This window comes from Diadema antillarum, unplaced genomic scaffold (assembly GCF_040938485.1).
Source record: "Diadema antillarum isolate AM-2024a unplaced genomic scaffold, OU_Dant_1.0 seq00001410_RagTag, whole genome shotgun sequence".
NCBI lineage: Eukaryota > Metazoa > Echinodermata > Echinoidea > Diadematoida > Diadematidae > Diadema > Diadema antillarum.
The window spans coordinates 1,276,420-1,294,507 of NW_027272164.1; the positions used below are offsets into that span (position 1 = coordinate 1,276,420).

General features: G+C 38.9%; 1 protein-coding gene across 1 annotated transcript in view; it reads left to right on the plus strand.

Annotated features, from left to right (window-relative positions):
- Positions 1-7,792: 7,792 nt before the first annotated feature.
- The window catches only part of LOC139709162 (androglobin-like), an 82,275-nt gene continuing 71,979 nt past the window's right edge, over positions 7,793-18,088 (plus strand). The window contains 5 exon segments of the mRNA XM_071621119.1: positions 7,793-8,312; positions 15,585-15,688; positions 16,237-16,290; positions 16,939-17,118; positions 17,504-17,716. Coding sequence (XP_071477220.1) covers positions 7,793-8,312; positions 15,585-15,688; positions 16,237-16,290; positions 16,939-17,118; positions 17,504-17,716 — 1,071 coding nt within the window.

The window sequence follows — 18,088 nt, forward strand, 5'->3', positions numbered from 1 at the left end:
CTGCTGTGTCGAGATTGAACGTAGCCCTCCATACCATGATTATGCGGAGTAGGATGAGACTGATTAGACTCTAATAGAATATTCATGTATACCCATTGAGTTTGACTTCTTTCTCCAAGGTTCTAGCAAGGTAGAAGTTTTTTCTCACTCACCCCTTGAAATCCACTAACATTCTAATATTTCTCTCAAAATAGCAAAAGTGAAAAATCCATACAGTATACTGTTAGCCTACATGTACTTTCAGTGATCGTCGCAGTGAAAAGAACAATATCATGTATGTATTTAAAGGACAAGTTCACCTTCATAAACATAAGGATTGAGAGAATGTAGCAATATTAGTAGAACACATCATTGAAAGTTTGAGGAAAATCGGACAATCCGTTCAAAAGTTATGAATTTTTGAAGTTTTTGTGCAGTAACCGCTGGATGAGAAGACTACTGCAGTGTGTGAAAAAGGAAAATATAAAGAGAATTTCACAAAATTTCATCTTATGAAAAAAGTACACATTCCCCCGACTCGTTACCGACAAATGTTATGGGTAATATTATTCCCCCTGCCTTTAGAAAGAGGCAAGTCAAGTGCTCTTTTATTATGCGAAAAAAGTGAAAATATGTTGAATTTTCTTTATATTCTCTTTATACTGTTGTACGCATATGACTCACAAGCTGTAGTAGTCTCCTCATCCAGCGGTTCCAAAACAGAAATTTTAAAAATTCATAACTTTTGCATCGATTGTCCAATTTTCCTCAAACTTTCACTGATGTGTTCTACTAATATTGTTGCATTCTCTCAATCCTTATGTTTATGAAGGTGAACTTGTCCTTTAAGTTCCATTGTTGGTACTGATCCGGGAGTGCAGATGTTCACCACAGGCTAAATACAGTGAAAACATTTTTTTTTTTTGTCTCCTTATGATGGAGTGCATCATCTACACTCCCTGATCAGTACCAATACGACCATAGTGTTGTGCATGGTATAATTTGCCGTGAGTTAATCTGGTTCGGGTACACCCCAAAGCACTTTGCCAATAATTGATGCAATCTTCAAGGTCGGCATGGATTTGTTCACAGACCTCAATTATGTTCGTGGAGGTGTTACATACATGTCAAGCTTCCGAAGCGTTGATTTGCATTTCACAATCAAGTTTATTAGTTTGTTTTACAATACTAAGAATTAGTTCTGAATATAGTAGAAAGACGGCAATTCTTGAAAGTAGGCCAAGAATTACATGTGACTGAAAAGTAATTGTTAAATGCAATATTTTTTTTTTCTCCAAAATGAGTTGTGTGCCATTTCCTGCATATACAAAATTTACTGTGTGTATAGGAGAGAATTTCATTTACGTCTTCGTGTACTGGCCAGTGACTCCCATGTATCTTGCATTTAACTCAGTATTGTGTCGTATAGCAAAACATGGCAATATTTAAAGGGGAAATCCAGTCCAAATACAAGTTAGTCTAATAAGAAAGAGTAAAATATTAAGAGTTCATTGGTAAAATTTTGATCGAAATCGGATGTAAAAAATAAGGAAGTTATGACATTTTGAAGTTTCGCGAATTTGTGAGGAAACAGTTCTTGAATGATTGATATGAATATGCAAATGGCAACGTGGGCATGTCATTCCCTCACAACTTACTTAATTTCAAGTTTTTCATTCAAACGCAATTATTCCCGAGGCTCAAGTCCTGATATATCTAACTGATCACTTTTCTGAAGTTATTCAACCAGTAATACCATAATGTTTCACATTTCATTAACATAAACATTGAATTTCATCATTTTTTTTTTGTACACGATCTACGGAAAATTGTGAGGTTATGGCATGGTCAACTCACTCATTTGCATATTCATATCCACTTTTAACTGCTTTGCAGAAATTAGCAAAACTTCAAAATTTTATAACTTCCTTATTTTTCAACCGATTTCATTAAAATTTTTACTGTTAAACTTGTAAGATTTTACTCTTTTTTTATGAGACTATCTTATTTATTAGACTCGATTTCCCCTTTAAAGGATTTTAACTTATTATTCATCAGATATTGCCCAAGCTTTAACTGATGTTTTGATAACTTGCATTCAGAGAATTGCCTTTGACTCTTGTAGCCAAAATGTTTGTGAAAGCTAACCCAGGTCTTCCCTGGTATATTATGCGATGTAAGTGTGCTGATGATTTGGTACATACTTGGTAAATTTAATTCTATGTAATGTTATGCGTTTATCTCATTCCATGCAAACAAAGTGGAAACAATCCACTTTACATTAATAAATACATGGGAATTAACATGCATAATGATATGTCTCATTTAAACACGTAGAAATTAGCATGTATGAATGTATGATGTGTAAACATGTCTCATATAAACACGTGGAAATTACCATGTATGATTGTGTAAACATGTCTCATATAAACACTCAGCATGTATAAGGTGTAAACATGTCTCATATAAACACTGAGAAATTGCGATGTTTAATATGTAAACATGTCACATGTTTAGTGTATGCAATTTTGTGATCGATCTAAAAATCAGACATGTGTTCTGAGAATAAACACTAAAATGGCAAATAAACATGTCGCAGTGTTTTTAATCTGTCACAGCGAATAAACATGTCGCAGTGTTTACATTGTAAACAGTGCGTCATGTTTATTTCTTGGTTCAGTGTTTAGATCTTAAACATTGTGGGTGATTATGTGATTGTGCGGTGTTTAGTATTTAAACACTGTGAGTGATTATGGTGTAAACGTTTGGTGTTTAGGCTATAAACAGAGCAGGTGTTTAGTTTTTAAACATCAGAACCGTTTAAAACATAAACATTTGTGTGTGATAAACACCTCGGGTGTGCTGAAAATAAACACAGCATGTGTTTAGTTCCTAAACATGTTTAATAAATAAACGCGTCGCAGTGTTTTTAAACTGTCACAGAAAAGTGTTTAGTTAGGTGTTTAGAAACTAAACAAATTTTTTACAGTGTAGACACATCATTTCCTCACACTTTGCAAAAGAAACACATTCCTAAAGCGGTTTTCTCGTTTTTGCCCTATATCTAATGCTCCTATAGGTCGTTCGATGACGAAAGCATTTCTGATTCTTAAGTGTTCATGCTGCTATATAATTTATCATGCACACTGATCCCTCAGTGGTTTTGCAATAGACCACGATTATGGTACATTGCTCGTTAAGCCAATCAAAGCTTGGGAAACACTTCGCCGTACATCAACACAAGGGCGGTCTTCATCATTATCGTCATTGTTAACGAACTTGTCTGGATTCATACACGCCAACAGGGTAAACAGAAAAAGAATAGACGCATGATAATTCGCCTCTCGGTATAGAAGCCCCTTTTGACATCAAGACATCGGTTTCCAACAACAAAAACAAACATCTCAGTATTTTTTATAGCATTAGGTATACGACAATGAAGAAAGGGAAAAAAGATCGTTAAGATTTAATCTGACATTAAGCTTATACGTACGCTGTATAGCATGAGTCTACGTATAGGCTTAATGTCAGAAACCCTAAACTAAACAGTGTATTTTCAGTATGGGATCTGGCATAGGACGCGGAGTTCCCCCGAAAGTTCTTGGTTTCTTTAAACGCGCGACCGCCAAAATAATCCTAAAATTGGACAGGTGACCCATACAGTGATAGATAGTTCAATAAATCCATCCCATGATATTCATCAATCATTACCAATCATTCTCCTTGATTATAATTAGCCTGATTTTGTATCAGAAACAACAACAACAACAACAACAACAACGTTGTAGTCCCACGACTCCCTATTTATGGACTGGCGTTCTGCAAGACCATTTTGTTGTTAAAAGCATAAACAACACGATTTTCTCCTCGTTCAAATCACATTCAATATGGTGAGTTTCTGTGAGGATATGGAGGGAATGGTAGGTGCATAAACATAATTATGTTTCCATGTATTTTATTGAAAAAAGACGTTAGTTATAGAGTAATTTTAGTGCGACTTGGCGCGAAAAATATGACATGAAAACACTGAAATGATTCAGCATTTTTAATGATCATGACTTATCAAAGCTTCGGTGCTTGCACTGAGAAAAGATTCATATCTCTTAAAACAAACTCTAACCATAAAGTACAAAAATGAACATCTACAGAAAGGAACATTCTCATAGCTTTTTAATTTTAACTATCATAATTCATGATTTACAAACGATTCCCTATAATCACCCGACAAGAGATCTTTCAATCACACGGTATTCCGTCTGAGAGAATAAACTCAAATATTACGATAGAACTGATGGAGAAAAAAAGAAAAGATTGCTCGTTATCTCCAAATTCGTGTGCCTTTTAATGACTTGTAATCATTTTGAAAATTGTGAAGGCTGTGAAAAAGAAATACATGTACAATCTTTTTACATACAGGCATCTTTATAACGGTGAAAAAAAATCTCGTTTTCTACATTGAGAAAGTGGACTTTTGACGAAAAGCCGGATTAAATGCCATTGGCATGACATCAAAGAGCCCTGCATACATTCGAAACCTGGATAATGTCCTCTACTTTATGAATAGTGGCGACAAGGTATTCACCGTGCTTTGATTAACTGTACTTGTGTGTGTTTGTTTGTTTTTCTTTCTTTTTTTTCTGATTAGAGTTGGAAGGTTCTCTTTTTATAGGAGGTTCCGCGTTCTGATCGGCATGCGTGTCTCTTTGGATTTGCGTTACGTAAAGCTCCCCAGGGGAAACCTTCCAAGGTTGCCGTTTTTTGCCTTCTTCTTATTCTTTTTCGCTGCATGAAGAAACTCAGTTGTCTCACTCTTCTTTTATTTCTAATGGTCAGAATCAGTCATGGATGATCTCAATTTTCCCTCTTGAGACGACAAGGTACTAGTACAGTCCTTTGAGTGTGTATAGCGGGTGAAGTGACGCCACGGGAGAGTCGGTCGGTCGTGTCGCCGTATTGTCCGCCGCGGTCCCCGCTGGAAATGACAAATCGAAGCGTTTGCTGTTTGTAGTGCAAATAACAACACAGAGGCGAACAAGAAATACTTTAAAACTCTTCAAAGTGTCACTGTAGTCTAACATCTCGGCTTCTGGAGTTACTGTACGAGTGTAAAAACCACGAGTTTTCGGATGAACGTTTTATTGAACTTGTTGGTCCCAAGTAGACTTCAAGTGCATTGCCTATATTGACCTTGTCTTTGTGATGCGCCATTCTTGCGAGAGTCCTGCTCTGTTGCTATTAGAATCGACAAGACTGATGATCGACCAAGACGGTATGATAAACAAGCGCTGACTTATAAAGATTCAGAGATCTTACTTTAAAATGGGTTCACCATCGGTGCAGGAATAGCGTCCGATCACATCTTTTCTCTCTCCCGCCTTCTTTTCTCACTTATTCATTGTTATCGGGAGTTGTAAATCCTCTGATAAGCATTCAATGACGGTGATTACCGAGTGGAATTAGTCGGACATTCAACAGACAGAAAATGACTCGACGGGCAGTACGTCATCAATCGGAAAATCGGACGGGGCGTGGATATTGTGGAATACTTTGACGTGTTCGATCGAAGGTGTCTCTTTCGTGTTGGTCAGCAAATCGATATAAGAGTTGACAACTTCATTATAACATGCACGGACCCTGCGAGGTCAAGAAGGGCAGAGTAGCCGGAGGATCTCGATGAATCTGCTGTCACAACCCGGTGCGTTTCGAGCCTTGTTTTCCTGTGAAAGTCCATTTCTCAGCAAAAAGCAGTTCAACTTAAAGTTATGCAGCTTGTGAGCAATTTAACTGCCGAACAGTAAGAATTTTTCTCCAGGGGGACTTGAGTAAGCAGCCCACAAAGCAACTGGGCCAATAATACTCGCGATTTGTGTGAACTATGAAACTGGACAACCCATCGGATGTTATACTACTCACTGAACGTCTTTCTTTTTTATGATCGACAGAGAGGACTTCTTCGTCTGTAACAATTAATCGACTAATGATCTACCCACCAGTCGACTTGGCAGTTGAATCATTTTCTTTCTTGCTAAAGCATTAGACGCGAATACACATCTCGTCAGCATAGTTACAGCGTTGCTATGAAAGAGATCGTCTGCTACTAGCTAACCTCTTGTAGTTTATGTCTTGGTCTATGAACACGCTCAGAAACGATAGTGGAGTTGGTCCATCTATACCAATACATGACCATTCAACTGAACGATTTGGAAAGGAATACCAGGCTACGGGGATTTTCCTTGACAATAGACTTGAAAGATAAATCAAAGGAGTATTAACCAGTCGATAAAAGGTTACAATTCCAATGCAAAGCCGTCGTGCGGCTTGAACGCTTGCATTATCATCATCCCGTGAACAATAGAATTCCCAACGCCCGTTGGCCAACCCATTGAAGTAAACGCGAAATACACAGAATGCAGTCATTACAGGTGAAGTGTAATCACTTGTTTAATCACAGACATTTGAGTAGGAAGTTTGAGACTTTGAAGCAAGTAGAAAACTTGTTGTGGATCCTACAATAATTGCAGAGTACTGTCTCTTTCTCTGTTTAAAGATGACTGCAAAATTGTGCAACACCAATTGATCGCCATTGAAATATTGTGAGCTTCACAACTTGTTCGCCTGGAGGTGACATGTTTGAAGTGACCATTGCACCTGCCGAACCGTAGAAGTCTCTCATACAGTGGAATTTATGAGGATTACATTTTGTGTGCTTTTATAAGAGTTACATGCTTCGTATCAAAAAGAAAAAAAAAATCATCACGCTGATTGGTCCATCTACCTTGAGTGATCCGTGATATTCTCAAAGGAAATTTTGTGTTTGTTTTGCCTTCATGCTCCAAGAATCAACGTTCACGTTGGTGTCGCCTGCATGCGCTGTAACCAAGGAGGTACTAAAGCAAGCCTAGTACCTCCTTGTACCTCCTTGCTGTAACTAATATTGATGCGATCTTGTATACATAGTAGCTGATCATCAATCGTCTGTAAAGTGGTCATACAGTTCTGCAGGTGGCAAGTCACTTTGATAAGTGTTGGCTCAGTCGACTCGCCCTACAGCAGTGCGATAACGGCGTCTGAATGACCAAGGAGCTTCAAGCTCACTGGAATGACAACATCATCGCTAGTAATCAGTGAGCATTGATACCGTTCATTCTATATTGGGAGTCAGAAGCTTGCTCAATGAATGATCACATTAATGTCACGATATTTTAATCTTCTTTGAGATGACTGCGTGGCCGCAAGCAGGGCAAATCGGCAGTGGGATCGAACGGAGAAATATAGGTGTGCAGACCCTCTTTTTATTTCTATCATGAAGGACAGAGAATAGAATATCGACGCAGTTGCTCTCTGACCGTGTCGTTAAAACTGATAATTGTTATCAGCGCAAACATGCCGCCTTTATGAACCAGCGCACGTAGGTGAGAAAACAAACGCTAAAAATCAAGTGTTGGCTTAGTGATGAGCAAACATACATGAAAATATCGCCCATGATCGGAGAGATATCATAAATATTTCTATATCACATCATGTACACAGCTCCTGGGATTACACCCCTCTTTTGCTATGCAAAGTGATAAGCTACAAGCAGACAAGATTAGTGTCCTGTGAAAGAAACAATCTTAAAGACAATTAAAACAAAATTTATAGCAATGCAGTGATTGTAGGGAGCAAGGGTTTCGAGTTGCCACGGTAAATAGTGATGTACATACTTCAGTGCAGTGCAATTTGACATCGCAGACGAAAAGTGCTCACATATATAGATTTTTTTTTATCGGGAGTAATCAGTTAGTTCTAACCAAGTGCAAAAGGCATTCGCGCCATGTCGTCAAAAGGAAGAGACAGACGACTCATGTCGCGTTCTCCGAATCCAAACGGACCACGAACAGTCGGCGGCAGTCATCTGGCCGCCGTCGACCATCCGGTCGTTCATCAGAGCGCCAACGGCTCCTACCGACGTCACGTCGAATACCCTGAACTTCCCGTCACCCTCGACGAGGTGTATGACAGGGCGGCGAAGTTCACGGACAAAATCCTCGCACGCCCGATAATCTTTTTCGATGACGACGACTTTGCCGCCGGAGAGCTTGGCGAGTTCTCTCATTCCTTCAAGGCGCGAAAAGGTCTGGAAGCCAAACGACTGTCCGGTGACCGACGGATGACGGTCGCGGTTGGTGGCGGTCAAGGTCGTCTGACCAGACTACCGTTGCAAGGGGGGAGTCACGGCCTGAGCGACTTGAGACGAGGAACCATCGCAGCCGGGCACGGCGTCTCCTCAGATCTGCGTAGATTTGCTGCATTTAGTGAGCTGGAGGATCGCGAAGAGTGAGTGTCATCAGCCTGCATGGTTTCATCAGGACCCATCGATTACTGCCTGATTTGATCTCAAAAAGACGTAACCCACACACTAACACACCCACTCCTACCATCCGTTTAGAAAGTTGGCTCCCTTTTATAGTAGAGAAATATACAACACTTCTTATACACCCTGAATATTCTAATCTTTCCTTTTCTCATGAGAGTGCATTTTTAAATGGTCTATTGGATTTTCTTTCGATTTTCAAGTGATCCAAAGATATCACCCTCGATAATACCCAAGGATTCCAACTTATTCACTTATGCGATTTTTCGGCACTAAGTCTTAACGTGTTGGAAGAGGAAGAGAAACTTAATGTGCAGTTTAAGATCGACTTTAAAAAATAGTCAAAGTTGAAATCAGACATAAACTAATAAGTTTTGAATTTTTGATTGAAAGTTTTTATGGAACAATGATGTCAGTTCCAACTGTTGTTATGCAAATTATATAGGATGATGATTGTTATCATCGTTGATCTACACACAACCCTCGTTGATCGACACGCAACCATCATCGCTATCATTTCAGTAGGCACAATATGCGCCGCTATAGTTTAGACGAGCTCACCCCAAACTCCCTATATAATCTGTTCACTCCCCCAATTGGATTCAACTACTAATTCTTGTGTATAATATTATCAAGTTCAAGTCCCTCCTTTTGCCATCAACGTACCCTTCATTAAGAGTCTTTTCCATGCAATTTCTCCTGTCAAAAAGTCGAAACTTTCGACGTTTATAGGGACTGTACAGTACTGGTTGAGGAGGGGGTTCATGTTTTGAACATTCCTAAGTGAAATAATGAGAAACCTCTTATGAAATATGAAAGAGCATGTAATTTTAAGAAGGATTCAACATTTATTTGATGAAAATTGGTTTTCAAATGGCTGAGATATCCAAAAAAGAGCAATTCTAATAAAGTGTGGGACCCACACTTTATTACGATTGCTTTGTTTTACTTTGTTTTTGGAGGTTTCAGTCATTCCAAACCCGATTTTCATCAAATGAACTTTGGATTCCTCTTAGAATGGTATGCTCTGTACTATGATCATAAGTGTTTTCTTGGTATCTCGCAAAAAGTTAAAAGCCCAATTCTCATCTCCACCAATACTGTACTATCCCTTTAAAAGACTAACCAGGGCGGATCCAGGAATTCAGTAAAGGAGGGGCGCCTTTAAAAAATTAAAGGGGGAGACAATTTTTCTTTCCATTTCTTTTGTTTAAAAAAAGATAAAGGAGCGCGCGCCCTGTGCGCCCCGCCTGGATCCGCCACTGCTGATCATAATCCATAAATCCTCTCATACCTAATAACTTGTCATGTGGCTTCAATGAGACTCTTACCTGTGCACATAAACATCTACTTACCAACAACAACTCAACAAGAACTCAACAAGACACTGTCGGTGTGTCGTGATAATGTCCCATTTCTTTTTTTTTTGGGGGGGGGGAGGCAGGGGGTTGAATTGGTAACTTTTACATCACCTTCAAGACCTAATCCATACAATATTGTGTACGACGAACAGATCTGAAGGGTTATGACATACTTACTTTCTCTCTTATACATTGACTATAATTATGTGTCAGCTGAAAAAGTCTGTAAGGTGTTGGTCTCGTTATAACATTAACTATTTGCCGGATTTGATGGCGCTTTTTGTCATCACCCATGCCGTGCATTCCTTTTGTGATGAAATGCATGTTGAATTTGCATACATCAGGAAGCTCTCTCTGTCCGTTTTTTATCTATAAACGACACAAAGAAACGGACGACACAAAGAAACGGACAAAACATGCAGCCGTTTTTTTCCACCGTCATTTTACAGTTTAGATTCCATGGATGTTTTGCTTTGTTTATCTCAATCAGTATATCGTACAATGCGAACTCAATAACGATATGGGAGACCTATCATCATGCATGGTATACAACTGTACAGAGAAAGGTATCCATGGTAAGTGTCAAATGAATTATTGTGAAGATTGAGAGTGTAGTCAAAACTGCCTTGGCAGCCTCTTAAAACCATCCCCGAGAAAGAAGACCCTGTCAATAGCGACCACCTATCTATAACGGACACCTTTTTTTTTCTCCTCTGAGTTGCCGCCATAGACATGTTTGACTATACGGAAGAATTGTGTACCAGTAAATGCAAGCAAAGTTTGTCACAATGTCAACCGGATCATTGGGATCTTGAAAAGACTTCAGGATAGACGTAATAATTATGACAGAGGAATAGAGAAATATATAAGCCATGGGTGGCGCCACGTTTTTAAAAGTGGAGGGGGGGGGCACTTCCGGGTTTCATCAGCTAAGAAGCAAAAAAAAAAAAGCCTTCAGCGCAACTTGCGGTGCCAGACTCTTGCGGTGCAGAGTTCTAGGTAAAAAAAAAAAAAAAAAAAAAAAAAAAAAAAAAAAAAAAAAATATATATATATATATATATATATATATATATATATATACAATTATATATATTCTAAAATCAACAATGAAATGAATGATCAGGGGAAGAATTTGCCGTTTGCGTGAATTCATATATTAACTCAGTACCACGAACAGTACCGGGTCTGATTGTTATATTTGAGAATAGAAAAGAGAAATAGTAAATAGGTAGAGTGAAATTTGCGTTGTGATTGGTTGGATAGTATCACGTGATTGTGCAAAAATTCCGGTATAGTGGCACGACCGTGCCACTATACCGAACGCTTACAGTGCGTGCCTACGCTTTATGTACGAAGAGATTCGCGCAAGGCCTAGGGAGCTAGGCCGGCGGTCGATGGACGTAGTAAGACAAGGCCAAGCATTTCAACGTCATGCGCGCGTACAGCCGCCTGGACGCAGAATGTAGGAGTTTATAACCGAGTCTGCTCTGTGATGTGCAATACGCTTACACGGCTGTACTAGCTAGCGTCGCACGCTGTGTACAGTTTGCACGTAAACAAATACGTACGGTAGGTTGCGGTTGTTAACTCTGCGTGTAACAAGTGCAGTGCCGGCGGTACGGTGAGTCTTGTTAGATCTAAATTAGGGCCTAGACCTACGGAAATACATGTAGATCGAGGGACCTATTTACTATAATAATTAGTGCATGTTCTATTGATGCACCAGTACTGGACTATAGAACTCCAAATACTAAAGTATCCCTCGTGCAGTTCTATTCACCTCGGCCTGCGGCCTCGGTGAAACAAAACAGCACTCGGGATAATTTAGTATTTGTCGTTCTCTAATCCAGTATAGTGCATCATAGAGCATGCACTATCTATATAATGTCGTTCAAATACTTGGGCGAATTGTTCTGAGCGCGGAGCAAATTAATTCGCAGTTGTATCTATTATGTGATTTTTTTTTTTCGATTAAGATCAATACGACCATTGAGCGAAAGACATTTTTCATTCACTCAAAACAGTAAACCACGAATTGCAGTAATACTATGACTGCAAAGTTAGTAATTCGAGTTTCGGCCCTATCATACCCGCCCCCCCCCCCCCCCCCCCCCCGTATAGGAGTGGCATCTTCACAATGAACAAGAAGGCCAATATTCGTTCATTCTTCTCAGTTGTAAGTTATCAGCCGCTCTTGCGCTTTGTTTTTTTTATGTATTCTATTTACGAATTTTTAAACACGACAAACAGGGCCTATGTATAACATGGTTCTTAACTCTTAGCTTGCCAAAGTTGCAATTTTGCGTCATGTCACATATCTCACGTGGGAGCAGCAATTTGTCTGGCATGTAAAGTGTTAAGTATACCATGACATACACTGGATATATAATTGGATTATACAATACTGTATGGTTTTGCAAAATGATGATGAAACCAATGTTATAATATGGTACCTTTAAACAAGTAATATATATATATATATATATATATATATATATATAGTCATCAAAATAAGAAAGTTCTGCGTCGGTGTGTAATGAATAGATATCAAGAGTAGAAACAGTCGTATAAACACCGCAGGAGCCAAAAAATTGGACTGACGTTTTGGTCAAAGACCTTTATCACAGTCAGTCGAAACGTCAGTCCAATTTTTTGGCTCCTGCGGTGTTTATACTAATGTTTCTACTCTTTATATATATATATATATATATATATATATATATATATATATATATACATGTATAATGTTCATGTAATCTGGTGATCTTGGATAGAATTGAAAATTCAGGGAGACCACATTAAGCAGTTGTTTTATTTTGATTTTGAACAAAAGACCAAGATATATCTGACTGTCGTTTCTAGGATATATTAGATAATTCTTAATGTTGAAATAATGAAAATAATCAACTCTCAAACCATCCCCCCCCCCCCCCCCACTCAACTCAACCCCCATCCACACATAATGCATACATATACACCATACACATTCGAAATTCTAAAACTTGACGCAGTCACTTTGCTTATCTTCACGTTTAGCTTCTCTTTCGAAAAACCTTTACCAAAAGAATCCACTCAGTCCATGTAGCGGGTGCAGCGTTGTTGTTTTTGTTACTTTTTATTTGTCCGCTCTCATTATTTACCCCATGCGCTCTAGATAATTTTTATGGGTGTAAATCAAAGAGGTTCTATATTATGTAAATCAAAATTTATGCAGCTCTCAAGCATATTACTTTACTCAGTACTACAGCGACTAGGCTGCGCTTACTCCCTTCTGCGCTTGCGCAGTGAACTCCCGTCCAAAAAAGGTACTAGTAGATGACCCGAAGTTCTTGACAACCATCAACGAAAATGTCGGCCTTCTCGGCAACCAAGCAAGCGTCGTAGAAGATTTGCATTTCGGCGCTGTAACTTTCACCCATGCGTCAAAGAATCCTAAACGCATGAAATCGGGAAGATGGCTTCTAAACAGGCCAAGGAAAAGAAATCTTCGAATAGAGTAAATTCGGCTTCAAAGCAAGAGTAAGTTTAGCATGCAAACAATCGCCCCACTGACGACAGTGCGAACGGGTTGAGAAAATGTAATGTGGGTGCAGGCGTAATGCTGGTACCGGTACAACTGGCGGTAGTGCACGAGTCCTGTGTTGTAGTAGGGGCCTCTAAACCGTCGAAATCGCATAGCATAGACCGACGTAGGTAGACGGAGAACCGTAATGTCAACAAACTATTCGTAACAACAGTTAGAGTCTAATGCTCTTTGCTCCGTAATGCGACCTGTATTGACTATTAAACATTGGTGACATGTTGAGAGTCCTGATTTTGCAGTTAAATTTAATATTATCCATTCTTGGTTTGATTCTTTTTTTCTTTTTCTTTTTTCCAGCTCTCTCAACAACTTAAAGACTCCGAGAGTGAGTTGACCAGCCTAAAATTTCTAATGTTAGACTCTCGGGGCCTAACCCTAAGGGGGGTCTACGCGGTTCTAACTGCTAGTGGACTTCTAAACACAGTTACTTCTATCTAACTTGAATGAAAGTTAACTCTTAAATGTTACATGCTGCAGTGATCTTCACACTTCGTAATGTTACCCATAAATGCATCAAGTTTACAATTCCAGTGATGATCACGGGGGGTGGGGATAACATCAAAGTTTTTAAATTATCAATATAGAGTAGGATGGGGGTCTTCCATTTAAGTGCAGGCTTCATGCTAACTAAAAACAGCCCTGTCGCTGTATCTTGTTTAATGTTACACAAGTCACTCGCTGTAAAGTGTTACACAGGTCACAGCATCTGGTAGGGCTAGCCTCATGCTTGAAGATAAATGCACTGTTTTTGTGAGGGCAGGTGTGCGTGGGTGGCCACTTCACCAGGTTAGCATCTTGCTCTTAGTCCTACAATGAATGAATGAAGTGGGGTCTTTTACATGCATGAGTTGTGACTCTCACACACGCAACCTCCATTTTATGTCCTATGCGAGGGACAGTGTTTTTTCCTTTGGTCTTGCAAGACAAGCTAGAGCCAAGAGGGGATGGTATGAATTGTTATTAACGTTACAGTACACACAACATTTCTCTGTGAGACTCGGGAATTGGATCTGGAGGCAGCACGCTATCAATATTCATTTTACAATGTATGTTATCTGTGCCCATGCTGATGATATTAATGTTTTTGAGGTTGAAATAACAATTGTTACCTTAGTTTTGAAAATACATGGTGCCATCAAAAGCCCTCAAATGGTACCCATATACTTATTAAGGAGAATTTTCTGCCTCATATATGCACATTGGCTTGCTTCGGGCAGGAGACTGGTTTCTAGTTCACTGGAAAGTATGATTTTTAAAAAAAAATCTCATTCCTCGTTTTTTTCCTCTCTGTCTGTCTCTCTGTGTTGATCAAACTTACCACTGTATACTTACAGGGAATAATTAATGTATGATTAAAGACTGGCAGGGAATATCATAGAATGTCTGTCTTGTTTTGATGCACTTTAGTTTGAAGATAGATTTCTTTTTTTCCCTGACTGCCTTTAAAGTCATCCATTCCCTTACGAGCACATGGTATACTGTAATACATGTATTTGCATTCCCCATTAACAAACATCTATAGATAACAGCTTCAGAAAGGAAGGGCTCAAGAGTACCTTACAAATGAGGATATAAGAAGCAGGCAATGCTTTGTACATTGAAGAGTATCATGCAAATGAGGACAATGCTTTCTACATTGAATGATTGCTATCAAAGGATGATTGCCATACTCAAATACAAAATGTGTTATATCAAAACAGCAATATTATAGCCTTTAGTGCAATTGAATCTCTCATACAGGGCATATTTAAAGGGGAAGGCTAGTAACTGATCAGTGGGAATCAGTGGAAATGCTGGGAGATGATTGTTCCAATCCTTATGGGATTCATTCAAGAGTTCATTGTATATCTATTGTTGTGTGAAAATGATTTGCTTCAGAATGGTCTCGTATTCAAGTAATGTGCAGTTTAATGCTTCCAGGTTAGCGTCCCTGGTCAGTGACGGAGCATTAATCTGCACATTACTTGAATATGAGACCGTTCTGAAGCAAATCATTTTCACACAACAATATACAATGAACTCTTGAATGAATCCCGTAAGGATTGGAACAATCATCTCCCAGCATTTCCACTGATTCCCACTGATCAGTTACTAGCCTTCCCCTTTAATAACTTGAGATATCATAAGGCAAAACAATCTTTAGAGTCTTATCGAAAGTATTAATTTATATCAGAAATAAGAAAGAAAGGTATATTCGGAAATGGAATGTGTGGTGCTACAGATGAGCAATCAATTTTCCATTCAGCAAGGTGATGGTGCTTTCACTACATTTGTATGTTTTGGTTATGTCTTCTCTGTATTGCAGAGCTGCTTCAATTGCTGCCAGCGTGATTGGCTCTCAGGAGGGGAGAAAACAGAAGGTTGTCATTTGGCCCGAGTGGAATGATGCAGACGTCAATGCAGAAAAATGGGTAAGACTGCAGCCCAAAGCCAGTACAGCTCTTGAAGAGGGGCTATCCTTGCCTTTGAACTAACACCATGGTTTGAAAATGGTCATGCACCACATATGCAATGAAGATGAGAGATTGTTATCTTAACCTCTTTCAATAATTTGTAAAATTTTTCTTTTGGTTAGAGTGTTATAATGTGAATGTTTGACCATTCTAGTTGCCTGTGTAGTAATGTAGTCCTTTAGTGTATATTGTGCCATGTGGGAAGATGAACCTGTAATTACAAATTGCTATGTATCTAAAAATCACTGCAGCATTCGACTTCAGATTGCATTGCTTATGTGAATTGATGAAAAGTATGTTATGAAGATGACATATCTAAGGTTGAAATGAATTTCTCTATGAGACATTGAATGCCATAATTCTGTTGAATTACAATGTGGACATGGGGATGGAAAGACACAATCATAGTCAAGTGGTATTATATAAGAATATCCCCTGAGACTGCACTTGAGGAACTGTTACATGGAAAGTAATTGTGCAAATTCTTTCTTGTTATCTTTACGCAGGATACTCCACACAAAACCAAGGAGAAGGAGAAGGGCAAGAGCCCCAGCAGTATGGTGAGTGTAAATCCTGGGACTTGCCCTTTAGGTGACATATGGACAGGAAGGCTCATATACAAAATATCAGATTAAAGGGGAATGTGAAGAAAATTCCACAAATTTTCATGAGTATGCATGGTTCCTACAAGACTTGTTACTGGAATATGCTCAGGATGATATTATTCTTGCCTTATGCAAGAAGTACACATATAAAGACAAGTGATTCCATATAGAACTTTCTTGATATTTTCTGAATAAATTCTAACTGGTAGTACATTCCAGTATATTTGTTTTCTCCATCTGATAACTCTCCTCCATGTATTATGACAAATACCCTCATGAACTGGGTGACAAAATGAATTCACACAAAATGGCTCTGAAATGTCATAGCAATCCCATTATTCCACACTCTTGTTTTCATATTACAATAACTGCACAGAGTGCAATCAGTATATTCTGCATCACATAATCTGTCTTTATGGCAGTTTTATTTAACTTTGGCCGGAAGAGAAGTAACTTTGTACTGAATGTTGAGACATAATATGCAAAATTGCTTTTATCTTTTTGTGCGATAAAACATTTTACCTCTTGCATGGTGTTGATATGCTGCAGATGTGAATTCCACAATGTATTGATGTTCTTGTTACGTTTATTTGTTCTGTACAGCAACATTTCTTTGATGACCCAGAGGGGCGCATTGACCTTCCACCCCCTCTTCGGCAGCGGGTTGATCACTGGAAGCGACCACAAGACTTCATCACCGACAAGACTCCCGTGGTGTACGACGCAGAAAGCACCAAGGACATTGACCTCCTTACTAACAATGAACATCTAGATTGCTGTGAGGTAGGCAGAAGAAGAGTTTTGAGCTTTCTAATTTTTGGTTTTGATGTTAGAAGAATCTATGAAATACATGGGTATGTAACATCTCATTTTGGAAGTAGGCAGTCTGCATGTATGTCCTCGTATGTTTATCACTTGTTTCTCTAAATTTAAAGAAAAATGGATTATTTACTTGCAGACTAACTGTATATCTTTCAGGTTTTTGTCATTCTGCAATGTAGTAAGTTTAAGACTTTTCTTGCTGATAAAATGTTTCTTCTTATTGGTCATGTGGAAAGGGCTCTTTGCAAGAGAAACTTCTGGTATCATTTGACAATACAGCCTTTGCATGTCCGTAATTATCGGTGAGAAATGAGTAATCGATATTCCTTTGTCATTTTCTATGCAGACTCTACGCTGGATAACCAGTCAACTCACCAGTCTGTGGCATGCCACTGCCACGCCCATTTGTGAGCCCCATGAGGGCGTGACCATCGCTGGGGGTAAGATGCACCCCTGGCGGCCGTGGGACCACATCTATGCCCTGTGCAAGGTTGGGAAGAGCCCCCACCTGCCACTCTACAACCCCCATGGAAAGTACATCATCAGGATCTACTGGATGGTGAGTTGGAAGTAGGAAGGGCTGTTGAAAAAAGATTGATAGATAGATAATAGATACAGTAGTTAGATATGCAGATAGATAGATCGATTGATAGATGGATAGATAAATTTGTTATTCAGTCAACATCCAAAGGATGCACTAATTTAGAGAAGAATATCATTTTTTTTTTTTTGTTAATGCTCTCTGGAGTATGTATCAATCTTGATTCTAGTGAGGAAATTGAAATATTGGAATTATGCTCAACAGGAATTGATCATCACAAAAGATATTGACTGCTCATGAAATAGAGCTATTAGGAGTGAACGGACAACTTTTAGGAGAACAAATATTGTACTGACACACTTGAAAGCATGAAGTTGTAAAGCACTTTAA